Source organism: Meriones unguiculatus, chromosome 17 (assembly GCF_030254825.1).
Source record: "Meriones unguiculatus strain TT.TT164.6M chromosome 17, Bangor_MerUng_6.1, whole genome shotgun sequence".
In the NCBI taxonomy this organism is placed as follows: Eukaryota; Metazoa; Chordata; class Mammalia; order Rodentia; family Muridae; genus Meriones; species Meriones unguiculatus.
The window spans coordinates 37,332,834-37,358,715 of record NC_083364.1 but is presented as its reverse complement, the minus strand read 5'-3'; the positions used below and the strand labels follow the sequence as shown (position 1 = coordinate 37,358,715).

At 47.3% G+C, this 25,882-nt stretch overlaps 1 protein-coding gene and 1 long non-coding RNA gene across 5 annotated transcripts in view; one reads left to right on the top strand and one right to left on the bottom strand.

Annotated features, from left to right (window-relative positions):
- Window positions 1–25,844, top strand: part of LOC132648540 (uncharacterized) — a 32,222-nt gene extending 6,378 nt beyond the window's left edge. For all 3 annotated transcript variants that reach the window (XR_009586965.1, XR_009586964.1, XR_009586963.1), the window contains 4 exons: window positions 9,167–9,304; window positions 18,435–21,780; window positions 22,859–22,917; window positions 25,292–25,844. This is a non-coding gene — a long non-coding RNA (uncharacterized LOC132648540). The remainder of the gene's footprint in view (window positions 1–9,166; window positions 9,305–18,434; window positions 21,781–22,858; window positions 22,918–25,291) is intronic.
- On the bottom strand, window positions 1,171–25,882 carry Muc13 (mucin 13, cell surface associated). Of its 2 annotated transcripts, none has more exons than XM_021640256.2 (12): window positions 25,761–25,882; window positions 20,842–21,840; window positions 17,339–17,458; window positions 15,708–15,811; window positions 14,096–14,151; window positions 11,622–11,788; window positions 10,021–10,143; window positions 9,328–9,448; window positions 8,817–8,854; window positions 7,996–8,080; window positions 5,443–5,638; window positions 1,171–2,481 (listed from the first exon to the last, which is right to left on the bottom strand). In XM_021640256.2, exons 1-11 carry the CDS (start codon window positions 25,807–25,809, stop codon window positions 5,443–5,445), a joined length of 2,058 nt encoding a protein of 685 aa, XP_021495931.2. In that variant the 5' UTR covers window positions 25,810–25,882; the 3' UTR covers window positions 1,171–2,481. The 2 variants fall into 2 exon arrangements, with proteins under 2 accessions (XP_021495931.2, XP_021495932.2); XM_021640257.2 differs by having other exon boundaries at window positions 20,842–21,828; window positions 25,761–25,848.

Genomic DNA, 25,882 nt, shown 5'->3' with positions numbered 1-25,882 from the left:
GCTCAAGGCCTGCCTGGGCTACACAATGAGTTGCAGGACACCACAGTTTACATAGCGAGACCATGTCTAGAAACAAAAGACAACAACTACACAGTGGGCTGGGGCTATAGCTCAGTTGGCACCGTGCGTGCCTAGCATGTGTGAAGGCCTGGGTTTGCTCCCCACGACTGCATAAATTCTGACTAAGGACCCGAAGATGGCTCAGTGTGCCAAAGTACCTGCCTTGAAGGTGTGAAAATCTGACTTCAGTACCTGAAGTTCACAGTGGAGAGAACTGATTCACCAATGACATTCTCAGACCTTCACTTGCATGCTGCATGCTGTGGTATTGGATGGACACACACATACACACACACACACACTTAAAAAATAAAGTTAATGATGAGTCTTGGATGTGATGAGAACCTGTAACCCTAGCCCTTGGGAGGGGGAGGCCAGGTGGGCCAATCATCCTTTGGCTGTATGGCAGATTCAGGGCCAACTACCTGAGACCCTGTTCCCAAGCAAACAACAAATGAAAAAGCAAGCAAGCAAGGAAGAGAGGAAGTCAGCAGTTAGAAATAAATGAGCCTTTTTGAAAGAGTGGAGTTTCCCCGAAAGTTATAGGAGACAGCGCCATCTACTGACCACAAAGTTTCCCGGCCTCTAGGAATGAGCTGGGACAGGAATGAAACGGTACTTCCACAGGAGAATGCTTAAGGTGTGGTTCTCCTACCTGGCCAGAGGAAGGATGGTTTCCTGACCTATTCAGATGATTTTTTTTTTCCTTCTAATGTGCTGGTATCTGAATGTCTGGGTTTCACCCATGTTAATCCGTCCATTACCAAAACACTGGATAAATCAAGTGAATTTTAAGAGAGACCAGGCAAAGTGCTTACTGAGCAAGCCTGGTGGCCTGAGTTTGATCCCTAGGATTCATGTGAAAGTGGAAGGAGAGAATTGACCATCTTCCGACCTCCATGTGTATGTTGTGGTACACATCTGTCTGCCTGTCCATATTCTCTCTCTCACACACACACACACAATTGAAAAAATGTAGCATGCCTGGTCCTGTCTGCTGTCCCAATTCGCAAGCCAGGCAGAGTTGTGCCGTTGCTAAAATTCCTCCCCTCCTAAGGTCCCAAGGACAAACACAGCTGTGATTCCACCGAAGTTCACTGAGACAACCAATGAGTTCATCAGGTTTATTTAACAGAGCAGTTGGTGAGGGGTTGTGCACAAGGCCACACTCAGTGTGGTAGTGATGGAGAGGCAGGCAGCTCTCTGAGTTTGAGGCCAGCGTGGTCTCCCAAGTGAGTTCCAGGACAGCCAGGGCTCCACAGAGAAACGCTGGCTGGGGGGAGGGGAGGGGAAGCCAGTTACACTGGAAAGCCTGCATCCCACAGAGATGACAGCTTCCCCAGGGCTGTGTAGATGGATGGGGCCCCCTTTCCTGGGATACATGAGACCCTGTCTCAAAACAGAAACAAAATGAGACTCACTGCTATGAGACTCCCAGAAGAAAGGACACTGTCTATCAAATATGTTTTATTTCATCATTGCCTTGCACAATGAACAGTCAAGAACAAATAATAATAATAATGACAACAACAACAAATAAAAATACCTTTTGAGAGGACCGGACATCAGACAGACACAAGGGCACAATTAACATTTGAAAAGACAGGTGGCTGTATTATCCCGTATGTGTGTGTATACACACGTGTTGGTGGACACTGCTAAGCTTCCACATGGCTGAGGCCCAGTGGAGCGTCATAGAGTGGACACCTTTGACATCGCTCCAGACCGAAGCCCTGCAATGTCGCAGGCCTTCACCCTGACTCCTGCTTTCAGGACCTTCCCAGGATCTGTGTCCTGGGGAGGGCAGCCCCTGAGAGTGCCCATTTGCTGCCTGAGGAGGGATAACATCAAGGGAGAAGATGCCACCTGCTTCCTTCTTCCTCCTTCATTTCCCCAGCATGGCTTCCTTGGCCTCTCTCCACTACCTATGCTCATGTTTTCCCTGCTTCTCCTACGAACTAACGTCTGAAGGACTTGACTGTCCCGCATGGAGGGCAGATCTAGTCCCAGCTAGGAGGTGCTTGTGTCTCTTGCCTGTCTTCTTGAGGTGAGGGCCTATCACAAGCCTCTGTCTGTTCAGGAGTGGCACTGTCCAGAGGGTGCTCCCTCTAGACTGGAGATGCTAACTGTTGACCCATCAGGAAAGGGAAGCCCCACACCAATCACCATCACAGCATTTTGTACAGAGTGGAGAAAAAACGCTTACAAAGGCCCATAGTGTTGCTGTACATTTAATTTCATAGGTGTGTCTTCAGCAAGCAGCATCTTCACACAGGTTCATACTCAGAGGGGTTGGCAGACAGGGTGGAGAGGATCCCTGAGGTCAGACCTCTGTCTCTGCCCATTTCTCCTTGTTCTCTAAATACTCAAGATCACAGCTTGTGTGGGCTGGGTTAGGGAGGACTCCCAAGTCTTATCATTCTGTGTAGGAGGAGAGAGAGACAGAGACAAGGCTTAGAGAAGATTTCTAAATAGCAACAGGGGAAAATTGAGATCTGTCTTTTAACACTTTTTGCCTCCAGCTTTCTCCCTATCCTTCCTTATATCTTTGGGGTGTTTGCTTATTTGTTTTGAGACGGAATCTACAGGGCCCACCCCAATGTGGAGGTTTGAATGAGGATGACCCCTGTTGACTTACACGTGTTTAAATACTTGGTTCCTGTTGGTGGAACTGTTTGGGAAGGATTAGGGGTTGTGGCCCTGATGGAGGAGGCATAGCACTGGAGGTGGGCTTTGAGGTTTCAGAAGCCCGTACCATTCTCAGTCAGTTCTCTCTGCCTCCTACTCTCAGATAAGAATAGAAGCTCTCATCTATTGCTCCAGTGCCATGTTTGCCTGACTGCAGCCATGCTTGCCTGACTGCGGCCATGTTTGCCTGACTGCGGCCATGCTCTCCACTGCAATGGTCATGCACTCAGTGAACTCAGTAAGCCTCAGTAAACTCCTCTACAGTGGTCTTGGTCATGGGTCTTGTCATGGCTGAAATAACTAAGACACCTAACTTCAGATGTGTGGTCCTCATGCTTCAGCTTCACAGAATGCTGGCATGTCTGCTGGTATTTTCCATCACATTTGTTTGGTTTTGTTTTGATGTGCTGGGGTCCCGATATGTGGCCCCAGTTGGGCTAGCCTGGAAGTCACAGGTAGTCCGGGCTAGCCTGAAACTTACAGAGCTCTGCCTGTCTCTGCTTCCTGAATGCTAGTATTAAAGGCATATGATATCATGTTTTTTGTATGGTTTGGTTTTTGTTATTTTCAATGTTTGAGGTTTTCTTTTTTTTTTTTAAGCTACATCTCAAGACCCTTTTCTTTCTCTTTTAAATTTGATTCATTTGTGTGTATGTACATGTCTGTGAATGTGTAAGTGCTTGCATGGAATGTATGCCTGGAGATCAAGCTTTTAGGGGGTGCTGGGGAGTTGAACTCAGGTCCTCTTGCTTGCTCAACAGGTACTTTACTCACTAAGCCCTCTGCTCAGCTCCCTTTGATATTTTTTTTTCTTTTTAACAAATCTTTATTCTCTCTTCCCTTCCCTACCCCTTCCTTTCTCTTCTTTCTTTTTTGTACCTCAGGTTTTTGTCCCTCTTTCCTCTAGAGTCACCTCTTATCAGCCTCAGGCCAACTAGTCTTCAGAGGTCCTCCTAGAAAAACAAAATAATTCTGGCCAAACTTATTTTTTGGAATAGACTTTTTTTTTTTTTTTTTTTTTTTTTGCAGGAATGGCCTAAGGCACTAGAATATATGTGTATATATATATATATATATGTGTGTGTGTGTGTGTGTGTGTAATACATATATATAGTATGATGCATATACACATCTATATAATATATATGTAATTTTATTATATATGTGAGTGTTGCCTGTATGTATGTCTCTGTACCATGTGTGTGCCTGATGCCTGTGATAGCCAGAAAAGGGCACTGGGTGCCCTGGGACTGGAGTTTCAGACAGTTGTGAGCTGCCATGTGGGTGCTGAGGATCAAACCTGGCTCCTCTGGAAGAAGAGCCGGAGCTTTTAACCGCTGAGCCATCTCTCCAGCCCCGGTGCTGGATTCAGAAGTAAACTGTTGCCCGGAGATGTGGGGGAAGAAGAGAGCTGCTTTGTGCATTCGGCTCACAAGGTTCCCACGGACTTACCCTGTAGCCATCATCCTCTCCGTGCCTTACTTAGACCCTTTACAGCCTGGGTGCTGCCATCCCAAGCAGCATAGTCATGGAAGTGGATATTTAATTTAATTTTTTGTTTTGTTTTTGGTATTATAACTCATATATAGGGCCTCGAGCTATATTACTGAGGCCCCTTTTAATTACTATTTTAGTAATGCAAAGTACCGAGTTTCATCTTGTATTTTGTTCTTGATTGTTCTCCTCATCTACTCTCTCCCACTTTCAAGCTCTCAAATCATTCTCTTCTCCTTTGAGACAGCATGTTGCTGAGTTTTCGAGGCTGGCTGTTCTGGAACTCAGGCAGGCCATGCATTTGTTCTCTTCTTATATCCTGAGGAGCTATTACGATTGGCTCTGGCTGGAGGATAGTTTCCATTTTGTCTATTTATGACATTTGCACACTTGAGAGGCGGGGGCACACATACCACAGTGTGCATATGGAGGCCAGGGAACAATTCGTGGGCGTTGGTTCTTTTGCTCTAGCATGTGGGTCCTGGGATTCAGCTCAGGCCATCAGGCTCAGAGGCAAGTACCTTTACCGGATGAGCGACCTCACCAGTGGATAAGTTAGAGGCACTCAAGGATGCTAAAACTGAGCCACTCTGTTTTATAAAAGAGGAGCTAGAAGCCGTGAGAAATTCCGGGATAAGGCTGACACCATGTAGATGGCCGTTAGTGTCAGGAACCAAGTGATAGCTGTTGCAATGGCTGGGACCTCTTGGTTGTTTGCTAATTTCTTTTTCAAAAGATTCATTTATTATGTATGCAATGTTCTGTCTGCATGTACACCTGCACAGCAGAAGAGGGTACCAGATGGTTGTACGCCACCAAGTAGTTGACTGGGAATTGAACTCAGGACCTCTGGAAGAGCAGCCAGAGCTCTTAACCTCTGAGCCATCTCTCCAGCCCTGCTAATTTTTTTTTTTAAGATTATTTTTCTTATACGTTTGAGTGTTTTGCTTGCTTGCATTTGCATATGCGTACCAGATGCTTGCCTGGAATATATGTAAAGTTCAAAGAGATCATTGGATCCTGAGGAAACTAGAGTTGGGGATGGCTGTGTATCACCACGTGGGCGCTGGGAACCAAGCCCAGGTCCTCTGCCAGAACAACACGTGCCCTTAACCGATGAGCCACCTCTCCAGCCGCACTTCTGTTTTCCTTTGCCTGCCCGTTACATTCTGCCAAGTCTGGGAGAGAGAGGTCACTCACCTAGTAGTCTGGGCGGGGCATACTTCGCTGGTTTGCGTAGGGATTTGAGGTCTGACTTGGGATCCCCGTCCGGACTTTAGGAAAGATGCTCTTGTCGGCTCCAAAGTTGCTGAAGCCTGTTTGCTGCAGGCGCACATTGTGGAAGTCATCCTCGATCAAGTTCTGCTCTTCCACATCCTTCTTTTTCTTCGTTGATCTATAATCAGTAAAAAAAGAATTAGGACCCAGGAATGGCAACGAAGTTTCTTGAAAGTCTTGTCTTGTGAGACAGGCCTCGCCTTGTCCTGTTGGCTGTCCTGGAACTCACTGTGTAGACCAGCCTGGCCTTGAATTCATGGAGACCTACTGCCTCTGCTTCCTGAGTGCTGGGATTAACCCTGGGCCGGCTTAGTCTCACGCATGCACAGTACCCGCACTAGGGTATCCATGCTTACGCAAATGGCCACAAACCACACACGCATACACGATGGAGAAAAAAAGGAAATAGGGCTTGGCAAGATGCGAGGTCTGGCTGGGCACGTCAACGGCCTCCAGTGGGGAAGTTCTAAGCCAAATCTAAGCGTTCGTCCTCACAGAGGTGTCGTCCAGCCTTACTGTAGTTATGAGTCTACACGCCTTCCTGCCCATGAGCCAGATCAAGAGGGTAAGGACAGCTTTCTCTGTGACGCAGGCCACTCCCAGCACACCTGTGCTTCAGTCACATCGGGAAAGTCACTCGCCCGGTGCCTTAGGTAGCCAGCTTCGCTTACGCTGGGGATACTCTGGGGATCCTGCCTTTGACATTCTTGTGCAAAAGCTCCTCTTCCTTATGGACTGATCAAGGAAGCGGAACTGAATGCCATATTCCCAGGAACCCTGACTCTGTGGCTGGGCTAAGAGCCCAGCTCTGCCACAGGATAAGGGAGCCATGAGGCGAAGCTGTCAGAAGGCCACACCATTCTGTAGGAACTCTGGTCTCTGGAGGGCCAGGACAATCATTAAAGAGGACATGGGCTCGCTGCAAAACCAGGAATGGTCTGCTTCTCTTCCTAGAAGTGAGAAAGTTGGATGCCCGTGTGGCTGGTCCAAGCTTTGCTCTGGGAAGAGTTAACATCAAACATCATACCACACCCCTCAAATGCATACAATTCAAAAATAAGATTCACCCGTGTGGCTGGCTCACACCTTTAATCCCAGCGCTGGGGAGGCAGAGGCAGGCGGATCTCTGTGAGTTCGAGGTTAGCCTGGTCTACAGAGAGAGAGTTCCAGGACAGCCAGAGCTATACACAGAGAAACCCTGTCTGGGAAAACCAACCGAACTAACAAAACAAAAAAACCTGAGTATCTGTCCATTCTCTACAGTTATAGGGGGAGAAGGCCTGAGCTAAATGCTAAAGGTTAGGGGGGAAAGTAGCTGCTTTTCACAAAGTGAACCCCACTGCCGCTTGCAGATGGGAAAGGGGTCACAGTATTCTCTGCCTAACTCCTGGGAGAGCTGCAGCCCCAGGGTTTCTGCAGAGCTTGCTTTGGGACCGTTCAGCGGGGTCCTAGGTTTGTGGGAAGTTATACCCGACAACGTTGGTGGAATTAAGTATATGTTTGCTTGTTTCGAGCCTGTCTTAGGGCTGAGGCCGGCCTGAAAATCTTTATGAACCAAGGATGAGCCGGAACTTCTGAGCCTCCAGCCTCCCCCACCCCACCCCTACCCACCGTCACACCTGGCTTATGCTATGCTAGAGTGCAAATCCAGGTCTTCATGCAGGTGGCTATGCAAACAAACCATCTCTCACTGAGCCTGGCCCTGGATTTTGTTTTTGTGAGGCAGGATCTCATATAGTCAAGGCTGGCCTCAAACTTGCTACGTAGTTGAGGATAGCCCTAATCTCTTAATCCTCCTGCCTCCACCTTCCAAGTACTGAGTTTACAGGTGTGTACAGCTCTGCATAACTTGAGTTCAAGGGTGCTAATGGAAAGTTGTTTTTCTGTTGTTTGAGACAGGGTCTCTCTACATAGCCCTAGCTGTCCTGTAACCACTATGTAGACCAGGCTGGTCTCAAATTCACAGGGATCTGCCTGCCTCTGCTGTAGACAACTGACTGTCAGGTCTGATTAGCATGAAACAAATATTAACTTGAACAAAATAAATAAATAAATAAATCATAAAGGATGTATAACCATGTATATATGTGTAGCACCACTTAAAAAGATAGGATTAAGTAAGGGCTAGAGTGATGTTCAATGGTTAAAAACATATACTGCTCTTACAGAGGACCCAAGTTCAAGTCCCAGCACTCAGATTGGCTTACAACTGCCTATAGCCCCAACTCTAGGGATATGACACCCATTTCTGGATTCCTCAGGCACCTATACTCACATATACTTGTACATACATACATACATACACATTAATAAAAGTAAATCCTTTTAAAAAAGAAAGAAGATTATTTAAATAAGAAAAGAGTTCAGCGGTGGGAGGGCGGCCTCGCTTTTTCCTTTCTCACCCGTGAGAGTCTAGGAGCATTTGGAGAGCAGCTTATGCAGCATGATCTGCAGATCCCCTCCCCCGCCCCGTACCTCACTGAGACGATAAACGCGATCAGCAAGATGAGGATGAGGGCTCCGGCAACGGTGCCTACAATGGTGAGGATCAGCTGGAAGGCTGAAAAGGGAAAGACAGGAACAGTGCTCTGGTTAGCTTTCACTGTCCCCTTGGCCTAACCAAACCTGGGAAGAGAGTCTCAAATGAGGCACTGTCTAAACTGGGTGAGCCTGTGGGCCGGGGGTTGTCTTGACTTGGTAATTGATACAGGAAGACCCAGCCCGTTGTGGGAAGCTCCATTCCCTAGGCAGGGGGTCCTGAACAGTAAGAGAAGAAAGCCAGCTGGGAGCAAGAGGGCAGCGAGCAAGGAGCAAAGTATTTATTTTCTTTTTGCTCTTGACTGTGGATGCAATGTTTGAGCTCCTCCCTTGATTTTCCCAAAATAATAGAATGTATCCTGGAATTATAAACCAAACAAAGCTCCCCTCCCCTTTCCTCCCTTCCTCCTTCTCTCCCTCTTTTTCTTTCTCCTCCCTTCCTCCACCTCCCTCTTTTCTTGACAGGGGAGGGAGAAGTTGGGTTTCCTCTGTGTAGCCCTGGCTGTCCTGGAAGTCACAGAGATCCGCCTGCCTCTGCCTCCCAAGTGCTGGGATTAAAGGTGTGAGCCACCTCTGCCTGGCTGCCTTTCTCTCTGACGCTGCTTTTGGCCAAGATGTTTGTCTTGGCAACAGAAATGAAACTAGAAAAAATGGCCTCCAGCAAGTGGGTGCTGCTACCCACTGCACAGAGGCCCCGTGTTCCCAGTGACTCCTGAGAGCTCAGTCAGGTTCTCCTGATTTAGGGTGTCTGTACTCACGGTCTTTGCAATCCACCCCGCTGTAGCCAAATGGACACCTGGAACACAGTCACAAGAGGAGGCCACATTAAAGAACATCCTTAATTCCTACCCCACTTTCCACTTCTCCCTTCCCGTCTGCCTTTCATCCTGTCCTTCCTTGCTCTTTCTGTCATCTTCATTTTGCCTGGCAACTCAGAAGAAGCTGAATCTAAAAGGCATGCAGTAGACGGAGCCTCTCAGGGGGCAACTGCTACCCTGTGGGCCAGGAAGGGCACATTACTCATTCAGTTTTGTTTCCTCGTTTCGTAATAGACACCTAGCATGTTTCTATCTTATGTATGAGAGGTCCTACCTACTGTGGTTTCTAGATACAGGATGCTCAAACACTCTTGGATGGCGATGGCACAGCGATGCTGTGTGCCCGACAACCAGCGCCAGCTTGTCAGCTTCCTGATACTGAAAGCGCACGTGTGCTTCGAGCTCTAGCCTGGCTATGCTGTGACAAGGTAAGGATGGAAGGATTTCTTACTCTTCACACTTCCCGTTAGCCTTCTGGTAGCCCGCCATGCACACACACTCCCGTGTTCCGTCATCATTTGTTATGCATTGCTTCCGGTCCTCTGTGCTGCAGGGCTCAGCACAGCTTACAGCTGCAGTTTTAAAACAGAGTGGTTACTAGGTCATTTCCGGAAACAATCAAAAAGCTTGGTGTGTGTTCGTGTGTGTTCACGCACGCGCGCGCGTGTGTGTGTGTGTGTGTGTGTGTGTGTGTGTGCGTGCGCGTGTGTGTTTCTTTGTGTTTGTGTGTGGTGTGTGATACAGAGCACATGCCAGGGCACACGTGTGGAAATCACAGGACAGCCTTACAGGCAAAGTCAGTTCTCTGCTTGCACCTTAACCTGGGTTTGGGGGATAAACTCAGGTTGCCAGGCTTGCTCGGCAAGAGCCTTTGCTGGTTGAGCCATCTCACCAGCCCAGAGGTAACCTCTTCAACCCCCATTGTATGTAACAGCTTACAGTTTTGTCCATTGGTTTTTCTAAGTAATACAAGGACGTACCTCGGTGAAGGTGACCGTGGGCACCTCACCAGCTCTCAGCCCAGGATCTAGTCTAAAGTCAGAACACACGTGGGGACTCAAGCAGCCATGGTTGTCTTTTTTGAATACCAGAGGAGGGAAAGTGAGAGCTGTGAGGGAAGTTTGGGCGCAGTTGGAACACTTACAAACACAGAAAGGACTCAGTAAATGAAGCCTCTTCAGCCCAGGTTTGCACGTGCATTGTAAAGCATCTTGGCAAATATCAGTGCCATTATCCACACAACCACGATAGTCACACACATTTATATCTGTGAGAGGAATAAATACCCAAACCACAAAGTTAAAAAACAAACAAACAAACAAACAAACAAACAAACAAACAAAAAAACACATTGCATACACCCAGACAGAAAATTTGTGAAAGCGTTTCACTCCCTCACTGTCTATCCAGGCATTCAGTCATTTGACTTTTTTGATGGGTCCAAGTTTCCGCCACCTAGAAAATGAAGCTAATAATTCCTGCATGCACGGTTGCTGTGAGAACAGAGAGAGCTAATGTAAATGACACTGCCCACAGCCTTCATTCTTTTGTTTGTTTGTAGATACGGTGGCATTTAAATGTTAGGCTCTGAAGGCTTTTTTTTGTTTGTTTCTTTGTTTTGGTTTTGGTTTTTCAAGACAGGGTTTCTCTGTGTAGCCCTGACTATCCTGAGAAATGTATAAGTTGTCCTTAGCTGATGTCCTTAGCACCTGTGGTCAGTGCCCACATGCCGATGAGGGCCCTCAACTTCTTCATGTGTGTGCTAAGTCCTGTCTCGCCCCAAACAGCACAAGGCCCAGGTCACAGCGGCAATGGCAATACGAACGAACTAGTACTCTAGACAAAATTCTGAGCCCCAGAGGAAACAGATCAGTGGATAGCAGCAGCAGGCCCCTCAGGAGAGCTTTGTCTCAAAGCATCTATGCTCCAGGCCCCGACACAGTGAGGAGGATCTTTGTAAAGCCCCGAAGGAAGAGGAAGGACGTTGGGGAACTCTACATGACCCTATTTACTTCTGTTGGGTTGGGGAGATGGCTCAGTCAATAATGCCAGCATGAGGGCCTGAGTCCAGTCCCAAGCGACCACAGGAAAGGGGCAGGCATGGCGGTGCCCACTTGTAATTCTAGCTCTGGAGAGGTGGAGAGAGGGGCTCCTCGGGGTTCGCTGGCCAGCCAGCCTAACCTAATCAGTGAGCTCAGAGATGAGGGAGATGAGAGCCTGCCCGTTGAAAGGCAGACTCCTGGGAGGTTGCCCCGTAGTGGGACACTTAACCAGCATCCAGGAGGTCCTAGGTTTCATTCCCAGCACTAGGGAGGTGGCCCGGACTCAAGGTAGAAGATGGCTCCTGGGGGAACAACGCCTGAATTGACTTCCAGACTGCACCGAGTGATACAGAGATGCACAGGTGGTTAAAAAAAAAAACTAAACAATTAACTAAATAAAATCTTTTTAAAAAGAAAAATTTGGAGCTGGGCAGCAGTGGCACACGCCTTTAATCTCAGCACTCAGGCCGCAGAGGCAGGCAGATCTCTGAGTTCGAGGCTAGCCTGGTCCAGGGAATGAGTTTCAGGACAGCCAGGGCTACACAGAGAAACCATGTTTTGAAAGAAAAAAAAAAAAAGAGAGGAGAGGGGGTTGATTTGGAGACAATAGTCAATCCCTGGACTTGCTCCTTTCTCACATATAATTGAAAGATTAACAGAAAGTTAGGTCTCTAAGGCAAACTTGAAGCTGCTCAGTACTTACTAGTATAGCCTGACACGTCATCGCTATCATTAGCTGCTTTTTCGATTGCAGCAGTTACAGTGGTTTCATTTTGACTTGTATTTTCTCCAAACATATTTATGAATGATACAAAGATATTGCTTCTCTTATCCGTCATTGCAGATCTTGCTGACCGAAACGAGGTGGGGCTAAAAATGAAATAAAGATGTCAGTGGATGAATCAGACTGAAGAGTCAACAAATAGTATTTGAACCTCCTTGATGCCAAAATCTGTTGCAGTCTAGTCTTGACCCATTGTCCTGTCTCCACAACTATAGACCACATATGGAGGTCCGGGTGTAATACAGTGTCAAATTTTCAGCCGGGTGGCTTCGATCTGATGTGTGTTCAGAGAAAGCGATAATGAAAAAAAACAACATTCTACCGGAAGGTGCTTGGAGTTCTCAAGCCAGCTATGAATTGCAACCAAAAGATCTAGCCAAACTAGTCCATCTGGTGGCCTGGTCCATATGAACAAGGTCAACCATCAATAGCCCTCCTCCTCCAAGGCACAGCCTGCTCACGCTGGCCAGAGTCACTAGGATATTAGGGGCAGCCCTGAGCCACACAGTTCCCTGTGCGGCACTCTGGCTGGCCACCTCTTCTTCTGTGTGTGCATTCACAGGGAGACCAGAGACTGACATCAAGTGTCAGTTGCTCTCCACCTTAATATTATTATTTTTTTAGTCGTTTGGTCAATAGGTGTTTTGTGCTTGAGACAAAAAAAGAGGGAAAAAAAATCATCACAGAAAACTACTTTAGCTTAGTTCCCAAGCTTTGAGGAAGCGTGCCTTCTTTTGAGCTGCCCAGTCTTGCTTCTGGGCAAGGGACATTTGGGGGTCATGACATTTCTTTTTTGGAGGAGGTCACTACATTTTCTTTAACATAAGTTTTATTTTTACTTTATTGTGTGTGGGTGTTTTTCCTGCATGCATGTCTATGCACTGCTTGTGTGGTTCCCACAGAGGCCAGAAGAGGGCGTTAGGTACCCTGGGAATAAAACCTGGGTCCTTTGGGGGAACAGATAGTGCTTTTAACCAGTAACCCAGCTCTCCAGCCCACAGTTCTTTCTAGCTTCTCTCTTGGGCTCTTTCTCATAGACCGGATTCTGTTACAGAGAAGCATGAGCTTCATCCCCCCGCCCTTTATTAATTTTTTTTTCCAAGACAGGGTTTCTCTGTGTAGCCCTGTCCATTCTGGAGCTCACTTGTATAAACCAGGCTGGCTTGAACTCACAGAGACTCGCCTGCCACTGCCTCCCAAGCGCTGGGATTAAAAGCATGAGCCACCCTACCTGTCAGAGCTTTCTTAATCACATCCTCCTTCATGTCTGAAGTTACATTGTTCATTATATACTGAGAGGACTTAAAAAAAAAGTTTAAATTATATTTATGTGTGTGTGCGCAGATGTGTGAGTCCATGAGTGCTACAGGACACATATGGAGGGCAGAGGACAACTCTCCAGAATAATTCTGGAAACCAAACCCTGGTCATCAAATTTGATGGCAAAAGTCATCTTGCCCATTGAGCCATCTTACCAGCCTGAGATCTGTTTTTTTTTAACAAGCATCTTCATCTTCTTCCCTCATACAATCTGTTCTGTCCCATGATGTACTTCCTGTATGCTTCCCTGGATCATGACAAGGGGGTCATCTGGCTCCTTTCTGGGCCCCAGAACTTTATTACCAGTTGCCATTCTAGAAGTGGCATCTGAGAGCTAGTGAAAGCCTTGGCTGCCCACCAGTACCCTCCATGGTGTATTTTTCTCCAAGTGCCTCCACTTGCTTTTGTAGACCTTCGCCATGCCAAACCTGCTGAGGAGCCTGAGGTCCAGCAGCAGGCAAGAGCTGTAGCCTGTAGCTTTCACACAGCATCACGGTGGCTCATGATGTATATATACCCAGTGATGTAAGCAATCTGAACAATGACGTTCTTGTCGGCTAACTGACTTGTCTCCCTATATTTGGGATCGTTGTACTTGTTTTTGCCCTGGCATGACTGTCTCACTGTCTCCTAGATTCTCCTGTTGTCCCCTAACGTAGCCTCTATCCTTGATGACATTAGCAAACCCATCCTGCAACACCATGGCTCTACACAGACCTGCAAGCCCACCCGTCGGTGGAGAGGTAGGCTTAGTCCACCTTCCCTGAACCAGGAGCTCAGCTCACCAGTTTGGCTAGGTTGGCTGGCCCGTGAGCTCCCAGGATCCTGTCTTCATTCTCCAATCCCAGACACAGGTCACTGAGCGAGGCTTTGCACCTAGGAACTGGGGCTCTAAACTTAGTTCCTTGCGTTTGTGGGGCAAGCACTTTGCCAACCTCAGTCCTGTGGCTATCTCTTCTGGACTTGTGACTTAACACGAGACGGCTCGTGGCATGGGGAGCTCAAGAGAAGAGCAAAAGTGAAGCAAAGATAGGCTGCCTCCAAAGTACATTACTGGTCCAGAGAAAACTTACCTCACTTTAAGAATTACAGTCTGTCCAAAATCATCATCCTTAAATATGTTTTTAAACTGTGGAGGATAACAGATACAACAACAAGGTGAAAAAAACTTTAATTATATTCTAGGTTTAAACATTTCTTTCCTTTTTCTTTCCTTCCTCCCTCTCTCTTTCCCTCCCTCCCTCTTTCTCTCCTTCCTTCCTTCCTTCCTTCCTTCCTTCCTTCCTTCCTTCCCTCCTTCCTTCCTGAGACAGGGCCTCTTGTAGCCCAGGCTAGCCTCAAACTTACTATGTAGCCAAGGATGACCTTAAACTTCTAAGTCTTCTCCAGCCTCCGACTCTGAAATGCAGGGATTACAGGCATGTACCACCATACCCAGGTGATAGACTGCGGGAGATCGAACCTAGGACCTTGTGAGTGTCAGGCAGGCACTCTACCAAGAGCTACGTACATATTGGGCAAGTACTTTACTATTGAACCCTTTGCATGTTACACACTTAGGTATCTATGTATCTGATACACACACACACACACACACACACACACACATCTGTTACTGAACCCTATCTTTAAAAACAAAAGCTAAAAAAAAAAAAAAAAAACCTGAAAAAAATAACAAAAAGAGGGATGTGATATGCAAATCTGTATTCCCAGCATTCTTATGATGAGATGGGAAACAGAGAAAGAAGACTTATCCAGAAGTTGGAGGGCCAACAAGCCTAGAATGCGAAGCGTGGCAGAAACAAGAGGCCATGTCCCAGCAAGGTGTCAAGAAAGCCAACTTCTGAACGTTGTCCTCTGACACAAACACTGTGACACACTCACACAAAGTAATGTGTGAATGCCTTTGATCCTAGCCCTGGGGGAGGCAGGGGCAGGCAGATCGCCATGAGTTTGGGCCAGCCTGGTCTACAAAGCGAATTTAGGACAGCCAGGACTACACAGAGAAAAACTGTCTCAAAAAAAAAAAAAACTGAGCCAAAACAAACCAAGAATCCTTTTTGAAACTGTAAGAATGGTACCCCCAACCCTGGCTGAGCCCAGATATCTAAACACTGGCTGGCTGGATGAAAAGTTTCCCAGGCTCTAGAATGGCTCTCCACACTCCACTCCTTTGCTGCTAACACATTTGTTCTCTCTCTCTCTCTCTCTCTCTCTCTCCTTTTTTTGGGTGACAGTGGTAGGGATCGACAGGTTTTCTGTGTAGCCCTGGCTGTCCTGGAACTCACTCTGTAGACCAGAACAGCACTCTCGAACTCAGAGATCCACCCTCTAAGTTCCCAAGTGCTGAGATTAAAGGCGTGTGCCATCACGCCCGGCTGAACATGACTTAAGACTCATCAGAGCTCCTGTCTATTTAAAACCTCGCCAATAGCTTCTTTAACAGGCAGGCCTGGATCAGCGCCCCACGGCTGCTTTCCGGAGGCATGGCAGGCCTATGCTGGTGCTCTGTCTCAGGTGTGCAACCCTCTGAAGCTCAAGAGTCCCTGGGGACCCACCTGCCCACCAGGAGGGTTGCATTTCACTTTGTCAACAACAGACACAGTTGTGCCATCTGGCCACATGACCAGCCCCACACCCTGTAGGAAGCTACTTCACAGATTGGAAAAATGGAAAAACACTTACAAAGTTTTCAACATGGTTTTGCAATTTTTGATAGTTTTTAGAGGTTTTATCTTGCAAGTCGGCTGCTTCAAATTTCATGGTGATCTCTCCAGGGAATGTCTTTCCTGAAAATCAGGCAGGTCATTTCTGAACTACTTAATGTCAATAGCACCATTTCAATGTTGTGTTTAAAGCATATTACTTTTCTTCTTCTTTTTTTCTGTCTTTTCTTTTTCATTTCCCTCCTCCTTTAAGCAGGGTCTCACTGGCTGGTTTGGAACTCCATGTGTAGACCAGGCTGACCCCAGATTCATGGAGAACTGCCTGCTCTGTTGCCCAAGTGCTGGAATTAAAGTCTGGCTTACTTTGTTGTTGTCATTGTTGGGGTGTGTGTGTGTGTATGTGTGTGTGTTTCCGAGACAGGATTTCTCTGTGTAGCCTTGGCTGTCCTGGACTTACTTTGTAGACCAGGCTGATCTTACAAAGATCCCAGCAGCCTCTACCTCCCTAAGTGCTGGGTCTATAGGACTGCACCACCACGCTTGGCTTATTTTTTCACTCTTTTTTTTTTTTTAAAGATTTATTACTTTATTTTACATATGAGTGCTCTATTTGCATGTACATCTGCATGACAGAAGAGGGCACCAGATCTTATTATAGATAGTTGTGAGCCACCATGTGGTTGCTGGGAATTGAACTCAGGACCTCTGGAAGAGCAGACAGTGCTCTTAGCCTCTGAGCCATCTCTCCAGCCCTATTTTTTCATTCTTGAACTTAGTGCATACTACTTAAAAATGGAAGGACCTTTGGGGGCATCATTTACATAGAGTAGATACAGAGAAATCAGATTAGTAGTGTTAAAAATACAAACTTTGGGGGTCATATCTCTAACTATTGTTAGTCCATCTACTTCCTGTACAACTGACCTGCTTTAGCAAGAAAAATCACTTCCTAATCATGAAGTAGAACAAAAAAGTATCGGATAAACCAGTGGTCTTCACCCTTCCTGATGCTGCGACCCTTTAATACAGTTCCTCATGTTGCGGTGACCCCCACCCATAAAATTACTTTTGTCGCTACTTCATAACTGGAATGTTGCTGCCGTTATGAATTGTAAGGTAAATATCTGTGTTTTCTGATGGTCTTGGATGACCCCCAGGGGGAGAACCACTGATTCAAACAGGCAGGCTTTGGGATCCATGGTACTGGGTGACCTAACCCGGCTTGTACTTAAGCGCTTTCAAAGTCCATTTCTGGAGCTCTGAGAGCTCAGAGCAGGCTCCCAGCCTGCTGCCTTCTTCTGCCTCAGTGCCCCAGTGTAGCAATTATACACTGCAGATAGGTCTTATTGTATAGTCAGTTTTCAGGGACTCTGACAGCATTTGCTCTCATGTTGTAGCTAGCACATTCCGGAGCAGCGGAGGGAAGGTTCAGCCCACACCAGAACTTTAGCCTAGCTTGCAAATCTGCCTTAGTCTATCCCTACTTCCCCAGGATTGGCTGGGTCAAAAGCAGACTCTTCCCACCCTCACCCCCGGCTTCTTTGCCTTTGGTCTGTCATCTGCCCCCTTTACTATCATTTTGAGATTCCTGTAAAGCCCACTTCAGCTATGAGATGAAGGGCTCTGCCATGGTTATCCCTCATGACTTACCTCTCTCACACAGTGATGATGAAGAATTGTAGTACCAGCCTTCCGAACACAAGCAGATAAAGATGGAATACAGATTAACACACGAAGCTTTTCCTCCACAAGAGTCAGGCTTGCAAAGATCTAGGGGATATTAGATAGAGAAGGAAGACGTTACAAATCCACAGAACTCGGCAAAGAATTCCTAGTGACCTGTGTCAGTTCTTCATGCCCTCCCTCTGGATACACTTGGTTTTCTTTTGAGACAAGGTTTCACTGGGTGGCTCTGGCTGTCCTGGAGCTTGCTATGTATAACAAGCTGACCTTTAACTCACGGGGATCTGCCTGCCTCTAGCCCCTAGTGCTGGGATCAAGGGTGTGCACCACCACAACCTGGCCTCCATATCATTTTTTTGTGTGAGTACATAATACATCTTTAGAAGGGCTGGAAACAGTCTGTTTGCTTCCATCTCCGGGGAAGACCAATGCTGCAGTTTTGAGGCTGAGTGCTTGCTGATGGTGAAAGGTTAGAGATTGCTACCAATTTGCTTTGCTTTTTGGGAGCCCTGCTTGAGAAAGAAAGGTGGCTTCCTAATTCTAAAGAGTTGAGGATCTTTAGATCTCTTCGGGTCTCAAGGACATCAGTGCCTGTTTTCTACCTCTCTATCAAGAAGTAGGGCTCCCCAAAACCTTTTAAAATAAAGCATCTTTTTACAGAATAGCGTGGCAATCGCCTTACAGAGCTATCATTACCAACCAGTAGTTATCAATTTATATTGATAGAGCGGGACAGGAGAGAAAAATGCAGATTAACCCAGCGAATTTCCTCCTCTCCAAGTCCAGCCTTGCTTAGCTTCCCACGAAATCAGGTGCATCAAGGTAGAATGGCCTGGGCAACCCGGAAGCTAAGGACAGCAGCAAGGATGGGCTGCGAGGTTCTGCAGGGGAGGACTCCAAATAAAGCAATGTTATAATAGCTCCTGCACCCTCACCTGGATTCCCCGGCCAGGTACACCTGGCTCAGGCCCTCTTTCCAAAGAACTGGTGAGACTGGAGGAGGGATGTTCTACCAGGTGAGCAAATGGTGATCTCGGTCGGCCTCCCTTCCTTCCTTCTACAGGACTGAAGATTGAACCCAGGCCTCATGCACGCGAGGCAAGTGTCTACCATCGAGCTATAGCCTCACCTCCACCACGCCCCATTCAAAAAGCTGATTTTTAAGGCGCAGTGTGTATACACCGTGACGAGAAAGCAAATGTACTTCCTGCATTTGCTTAGGTTGTCTCTGGAAGCACAAGGAACTGGCAGCAGAGGTTGCTTCTGGGGTTCTCCAAGGGCCATGAGGTTTAGGGGGAAAGGATGTTAGTTTTAACTCCGTACACTTTTGTCCTGCTTGAGCTTTACTGACATAATCGTGTTTTTGTTTTATTGGGATTTTTTTTTTCATTAAAAAAAAAATTCTTACATTTACTTAGTGTGTAACAAATAGGTACTTATGTGTAGGTCCTGGGGATGAAACTCTGGCACTTAGCCAGTTGAGCCATCTCGCTGTCCCTTTTTAAAAACTTTTCAGAGGCTGGAAAGATGGCCCAGAGATTAAGAGCATTGGCTGTTCTTCCTAAGGTCCTGAGTTCAGTTCCCAGCAACCACAAGGTGGTTCGCAACCCTCTACAGTGAGATCTGGTGCCCTCTTCTGGTGCACAGGTGTACATGCAGGCAGGACGCTGTATAAATAATAAATAAATTAATCTTAAAAACTTTCAGGGAGGGTCTCATATAGCTCAGGCTGACCTCAAATTTGTTATGTAGCTGAGGACAGACTTGAACACTTGATCCTCCTGACCTTCCAAGCCTTGGGGCTACACTTGTGTGCTACCCTACCAGCAAAACCAGGTATGTTAAATAAACTAAATAGAAAAAAAAATTTTCAGCTCCATAGCAAGGATGATCTGGAGAGCACTAGCAGAGGAACAGAATGCACCTTCTCTCTGGAGACAGCAGATTAGACACTCAGGACATGCTTTCTTTCTAGCAATGAAGGACTAACTCAGCAGTGGTTGCTGGAGAGGTGATTAAGTCACAGGATGTTATAGTTGGAAGGGACTTGATTGCCACACCTTAGATACAAAGTCTTTTGTTGTTGTTTTGAGACAAGTTTTCTCTGTGTGGCGCTGGCTGTCTTGGAACTTGCTCTGTAGACCAGACTGGCCTCAAACTCACAGAGATCCACCTGCCTCTGCCTCTCGAGTGCTGGGATTAAAGGGATTCATCACCACCACCCATCTGACATTAATTACGAGGTCTTAAGTGAGTTTACTGAAGCCAAGAGAGAAGCAATTTGCCTCAAGCCAGCCAGCATGAGCCCCTCACAGGACTGCTGTGGAGGAAGCAGAAATGGCCTGGAGAAGCTACCATTCCCCTCTGCCCTTCTATACATAGAAGACTGGGAAAACAGCATCATAGACAAGCTGAGTTCTATAACCATCCATATATATATATACTTATATACATATATATATACATATTTAGATCTATCAAGGAAAATTTGGAAAGTGATGGAAATTGTAGAGAGAGGCAGACTTACTCTCTTTGGGCCTCATTCTTGAGAATGACAAGGTATGTTTGGACTCTAGAGTCCTCTAGACCAGTAGTTGGTGAATTATGGGTCGTGAGCCGTAACTGGCCGACCCTTTTATTTTGTTTTTACAAATAAAGTTTTGTTGGGATATAGCCAAGTTCATTCACTTATACACGGACATGGCTGCTTTTGTGTTAAAAAATGTCAGAAGTGAACAGTTTCAACAGAGACACTGTCGACAAAGCTTAAAATAGATGCTATTTGTCTCTCATTGATAAGCTTTGTTGACGCTTATTCTAGATCAGGCTTGGAGAAGTGAGCCAAGTGGCTTAGAATTATTGGCTTATGGCCGGTTACACACAAATGCCTGTGTTTCGGCCCTGGTCAGCCGACAACTTTTTGAGGAGAGCCATGCTTTGGCTTCCTAACCCATGGGCGCTCAGTTTCTGCCCTGTGATCAGCCGCCATCTCGAATGATTCCTGGGCAGAAGGGAGAACCAGTGTGGAGCTGATCCCTTCCTTAAGCCAGGGCTTAGTCAAACCTTGTCTTTTTGGAGAACCCGAAGCTACCTCCAGCTCTCCCATGGTTAGCTCTCACAGAGACTAAACTTAGGAAACCACACTCCACAGCTGGCAAGTAGCTTGAGTGGCAGGAAGGGAAAGAATGCAGCAGAGCGCTCACTTGGGGGCTCCTCCGTCATGACTGAACTTGGGAGTTTTTCTAGCCATTTCCCTTCCTCACCAGAACGCACTGACACAATCGCTGTAAACCACAGTGAGGGGACTTTTAGGGACCACTCTTACCTGTGGTACTGGCGCTTGGGCTGTTTGGTGAAAGAGGGGTGCTTATGGAAATGCCTGCTGAGGTAGATTCTCAAATCGGCCCCGTGGGAGAACCAGCCAGGTTAGGAACCAAGGAGGGGTTGGCATCACTACCTGGAGCTCTTACCTGGAGAGGGTGGCTCTGTGGCATTGGGAGGCTGAGTTGTCCCCGAGGGCAGAGATGAATTACCGTCGGGCTGAGTTATACCCCCTGGAGGACTGGTACTGCTGGGATCCACGGAGGAGTTGGCATCGATATTTGGAGACGTTACTAGAGGAGGCTGTGTGGATGTATTGGTAGGCTGGTTAGTCCCCTGTCCGTCAGGAGGCTGAGTTGTCTCTGAGGGCACAGATGAATTATTGTCAGGCTGAGTTGTCCCCTCTGGAGGACTGGTACTGCTGGGATCCACGGAGGAGTTGGCATCGATATTTGGAGACGTTACTAGAGGAGGCTGTGTGGATGTATTGGTAGGCTGGTTAGTCCCCTGTCCGTCAGGAGGCTGAGTTGTCTCTGAGGGCACAGATGAATTATTGTCAGGCTGAGTTGTCCCCTCTGGAGGACTGGTACTGCTGGGATCCACGGAGGAGTTGGCATCGATATTTGGAGACGTTACTAGAGGAGGCTGTGTGGATGTATTGGTAGGCTGGTTAGTCCCCTGTCCGTCAGGAGGCTGAGTTGTCTCTGAGGGCACAGATGAATTATTGTCAGGCTGAGTTGTCCCCTCTGGAGGACTGGTACTGCTGGGATCCACGGAGGAGTTGGCATCGATATTTGGAGACGTTACTAGAGGAGGCTGTGTGGATGTATTGGTAGGCTGGTTAGTCCCCTGTCCGTCAGGAGGCTGAGTTGTCTCTGAGGGCACAGATGAATTATTGTCAGGCTGAGTTGTCCCCTCTGGAGGACTGGTACTGCTGGGATCCACGGAGGAGTTGGCATCGATATTTGGAGACGTTACTGCAGAAGCAGGCTGCGTGGATCCAGCAGGAGTCTGGGCAGACGTCTGTCCATCAGGAGCTGTTCCCAAGGATGCAGATGCGCTATTACCATTGGACTGAGCTGTCACAGGTAACTCAGTTGAAGTGCTGGCAGACGTGGTTGTCACATTGTCAGTACCTGAGGGAGAGACTGTTGTGATTTTGGTTGAGGGAACAAGGAAGCCAAATGTCAGAGGACAGTGCAATGGATAAATAATGGCAATTACTGTCTGCTCTAGTCAGTACTCAACTTGGGGTTTTCTGGGAAAATGAAAATCAACATAGGACTATGTTGAAAGCAGAAACACGGGGGCTGGAGAGATGGCTCAGAGGTCAAGAACACTTGCTGCTCTTCCAAAGGTCCTGAGTTCAATTCCCAGTAACCGCATGGTGGCTCAGAACTATCTATAGTAAGATCTGGTGTACAGGCAGAATGTTGTATAAATAATAAAAAAAATCTTAAAAAAAAAGAAAGAAAGCAGAAACACATGACTACTTCTAAACACACAAAAAAAATAAATAAAAATTAAACAGACAAAAATGGAAAATATTATTGAAAACGATGACACCTAATGTAGCTTAATGATGCCTGGGAAGAACTGAGTGTAAAGTTGTGGTACTAATATTTATGAAGTGTCAAGTCAGGAGTGGTGGTATATGCCTGTGGGGGCCAGCCTGGTCTACATGAGGCCATGTCTCAAAAAATGAAAACAAAAGCCAAAAAACGCTGAGATAGGTGCCTGGACTTTGGAGACAGAGGCAAGAGGCTCAAACAGCTTTTGCTACCTGTTAAGCTTAAGGCTAGCCTGAGCTACAGGAGACCCTATCTCAATTTTAAAAAGATGAGTACCAAGAAATAGCAAAATTTTTATCTGTACTTGGGAAACTGTCAATCTTTGTTTAACAAATTCCTAGGAAATTTAGAGGCAGACAAGCAAAAGTGCCACGAGGTGGCGCTGTCACCACTAGGAAGTGGATTCTTTGTGGCTTTCTACATTTGAGGCAACAGACCCCATTCTTCATCATTGGGCAGTTTTCTCTGTTGGTAGATTATGGAAGGGGGCCTTAGAAGGTGGTGTTAAAAGAACAATTACATGGAAACAATTAAGTGCTGATTAAAGTTCTTTCATGTTTTTGTTTTTGTTTTTGTTTTGTTTTGTTTGAGACAGGTCTTGCTATAGAGTCCATCTGGCCTCAAACACATAATCTTCCTGAGCGCAGGACTAAGGTGGGTCTTTTTTTTTGTTTCTCTGGCACATTTCTCATCTAACAGTTCTATACACATCTGCTTTGAGAGAATAAGATAAATAAATGGTCCTTGTCCTAAAGACCATAGTAGACATCATAGCTACATTTACCGCTCCTAGAACCCTCAGGAAGCTTGGAAGACTGACTTTTAGTGACCCATTTCCTGGACCGCCTTTTGTCTCTACGAACTCTGATACTGGCAAGAGATCGTACAAATCATTAAAAGAAAACCTTTGTACGGAGAGAGCAGTTCGTGAGGTCTGTGGTACAGAATGCTGAAGATTCACTCTGACTCCCCCGGGGGCCTCTCAGCCCCTCCAGGCACAGGCTGCCCCTCACCTTGGACAGTGGTTCCTAGTGGCTCAGGGGGGGACAAAGACGTAAGCAATTGTCCTTCTAGGGACAAGAAAATAGTCTCTAGCTGGTCACAGCCTCGTGTGGACCACTACCCTATGCCTGATGGGACCTAGGAGACAGGCATAAATGTCCACCCGTGAAGAGACCATCAACATGGGCTCAAGGTGCTTCGCCCATGCCACTGTCTTAACTACGGCTTGGCCACGAGCCAGGAAAGGCATGTATGAGCATGCAGAGGTTAAACAGAGACTGTTGGATGCCCTAGAACAGGAGTCCCGGGAGGTTGGAGGGAGTGGGAGCTGAGACCAGGTCCTCTGCTGTAAACCCTCTTAACCACGGAGACATCCCTGCAGCTAGCTCCAGCTTCCATCCTTTAAATCCCTCAGACCTGAGAGCTGTGTTCTAACAGCCCTATGCCTACAGAACACCCAGAGGGTGCCAGCTGTTGGCTTAAATGAGAAAAAAAAAAAAAAGAAAAGTTCCCCGAATGGGCTCGTTTCCGGAGAACGCTCCAGGGCCACCCCTCCACCCAAGGCACATGGTGCTTAATGCTAGCCGAGGGCCATAATAAAAGGCTTCTGACAGACGGAAGTCCTTAACAGTAAGACATGTTGGTCCCGCTGGAGGCCACGGGAAAGAGCCGCCCCAGGGCTCAGGGAGAGTGGAACACTGACTAATGGTGTCTTCTGAGGAGACACGGATGCCAGCTGAGCACGGCTCCTTTGTTCAGTGAGCACTTCTGACGGGGAGGATGTGAAAAGGTGTGCAAGATCTACCTCCTGTCCTTGGAACTCATGCTTGACCTGGCAGCTGCACCCCCACCCCGGACAAACCCTAAAGATGCCATAGGAACGAAAAACATACTTTAAAAAAAAAAAGAAAGAAAGAAGGAAAACCTGTCCGCCGCAGTCTAGGCGAGGATGGGCTGCCAGGGCGTGGATGGAGGGGCAGGCGCTGCCTTCATTTGCATACATTTCTGGGTGCCCTGAACGTCTTAGAGCCAGTCTACGTCGCTAAAGTAACTTTCACACAAACAGGAGCAAACACGAATGTTTAAATATTGGGCACAGGGGCAGATATGACAGTAAGTGTCATATCTGCCGACTACACACGGGCTTCCTGCCGTGGGCTGCAGTGCTTCAGTACAGGGCTGAAACGCAGGGAGAAACCACAGCGAGTAACTGACCACGTAGTATTTGGACCCCTGCCTGCCTTGCACTGAAGCAAGGACTGTGTTCCTGTCCCCTTCTGGGGGGGGGGATTCTCTAGCCCAATTCTCCTTTCCACACCTATAAGGTACCTTGAGATCCACGACTACGGATCCTCCGACCTCCAGCCACTTCCCCAAGCCTTCCCAGAAAAGCAGTCCCTTCTCAGCCCTTACATCTACCAGAAGGCATTCCTTCTTCATGGTGACTCCCGGAAATCAGACCTGGGGCCCTTGGGGTTGGCAGGGGAGATCTGGAGAGGCCTGACCTCCCCCAAGCTTGAAACCAGCTCTTAAAAGAAAAAAAAAAATCAAATCTTGGGCCAGAGATACAGCTCAATAGGTGAAGACAGGAGCTTTCTGCCAAGGCTGAGTTCAGTCCCTCTCATCCCCTGGGAGGAGAGAAACCACTGCTGCGAGTTGCCCTCTGACCTCCACTTGTATGCACCCCTAGGCAAATAAGAATGTCCTCATCCCTAGGTGAATAAGCGTAGTAAGAATTTTCAAAAACTCCTGTCTTGCTCATGCCTCTAACCCAGCCCTCCAAGGCAGCTGGCTCAGAAGTTCATCTGCTATGCAGAGAGTTCAGATCAGCCTGGGTAGCATGAGATCCTGCCCCCCGCAAAACAAATCAGAACAGATACTTCTCCAGACTGAACTCAATTTCTCTTGCCCTTCTCACTGCATCAGAAGCCTTACTCCTTTCTGCATCTGGCTCCTGGATCTGGAGTCCTCTCAGACCTGTGGGCGAATTCCTCACCTGCTCACACCCGAATAACTCTCTCCCCAGGCCAGAAGAGGAGCACCGGTATGAGGCCTAACCCACACTGGAGCTGCTCTTTTGCGCAGATGATCTCCAATTTCAAGTGTTGGTGAAAACAGAGATATTTCCCCTGTTCTGGGCCTGGCTCTCTGATGATCACGGGAACAAATCCAGCTTGCTACAGTAGGGTACCTGACCCTTGAAATAGCAAATCATCGTTATTCAACTTCAGACGACCCTTTGCCCTGCCGAAGTCCTCTGCCCTGTCCCGAAGTAAGCCAGAGACGTCTTTTGCTGCTGTTGTCTTTTCCGTCACAAATGAAAAGACCAGCATCACTGAGCTGAGCTGGGCAAGGAATTTCACTCACAGAACGGTCCCAATCGAGACTACCAGTAGCTAAGCTGTAAGAAGCGGCAGGTGAAAGCCTGATGTTTCTCTCTGAGACTGCAAAGCTGGCCAAGTAATCAAGTTACAACAAGAACAACGTTTTCTTACCCTCGATCACCAAAAGGAGGCTGAGAGAGACAAGCAGGAAGGCTTTCATGTTAGCTGCTCTTGCTAGATCGTCTGAGGAGGAAATGAGTCCTCTCCTCAGCCGCCCCGAGTTTTAACTGTCT

Excerpts from the sequence above, each read along its gene's own strand:
- Muc13 (XM_021640256.2), bottom strand. The coding sequence starts at position 25,809 with ATGAAAGCCTTCCTGCTTGTCTCTCTCAGCCTCCTTTTGGTGATCGAG. Across the intron at positions 11,789-14,095 it reads ACTGTAATTCTTAAAGTGAG|CCCCACCTCGTTTCGGTCAG; the intron begins GTAAGTTTTCTC and ends TTTCATTTTTAG. Across the intron at positions 10,144-11,621 it reads TGACGTGTCAGGCTATACTA|ATATAAATGTGTGTGACTAT; the intron begins GTAAGTACTGAG and ends TTCCTCTCACAG.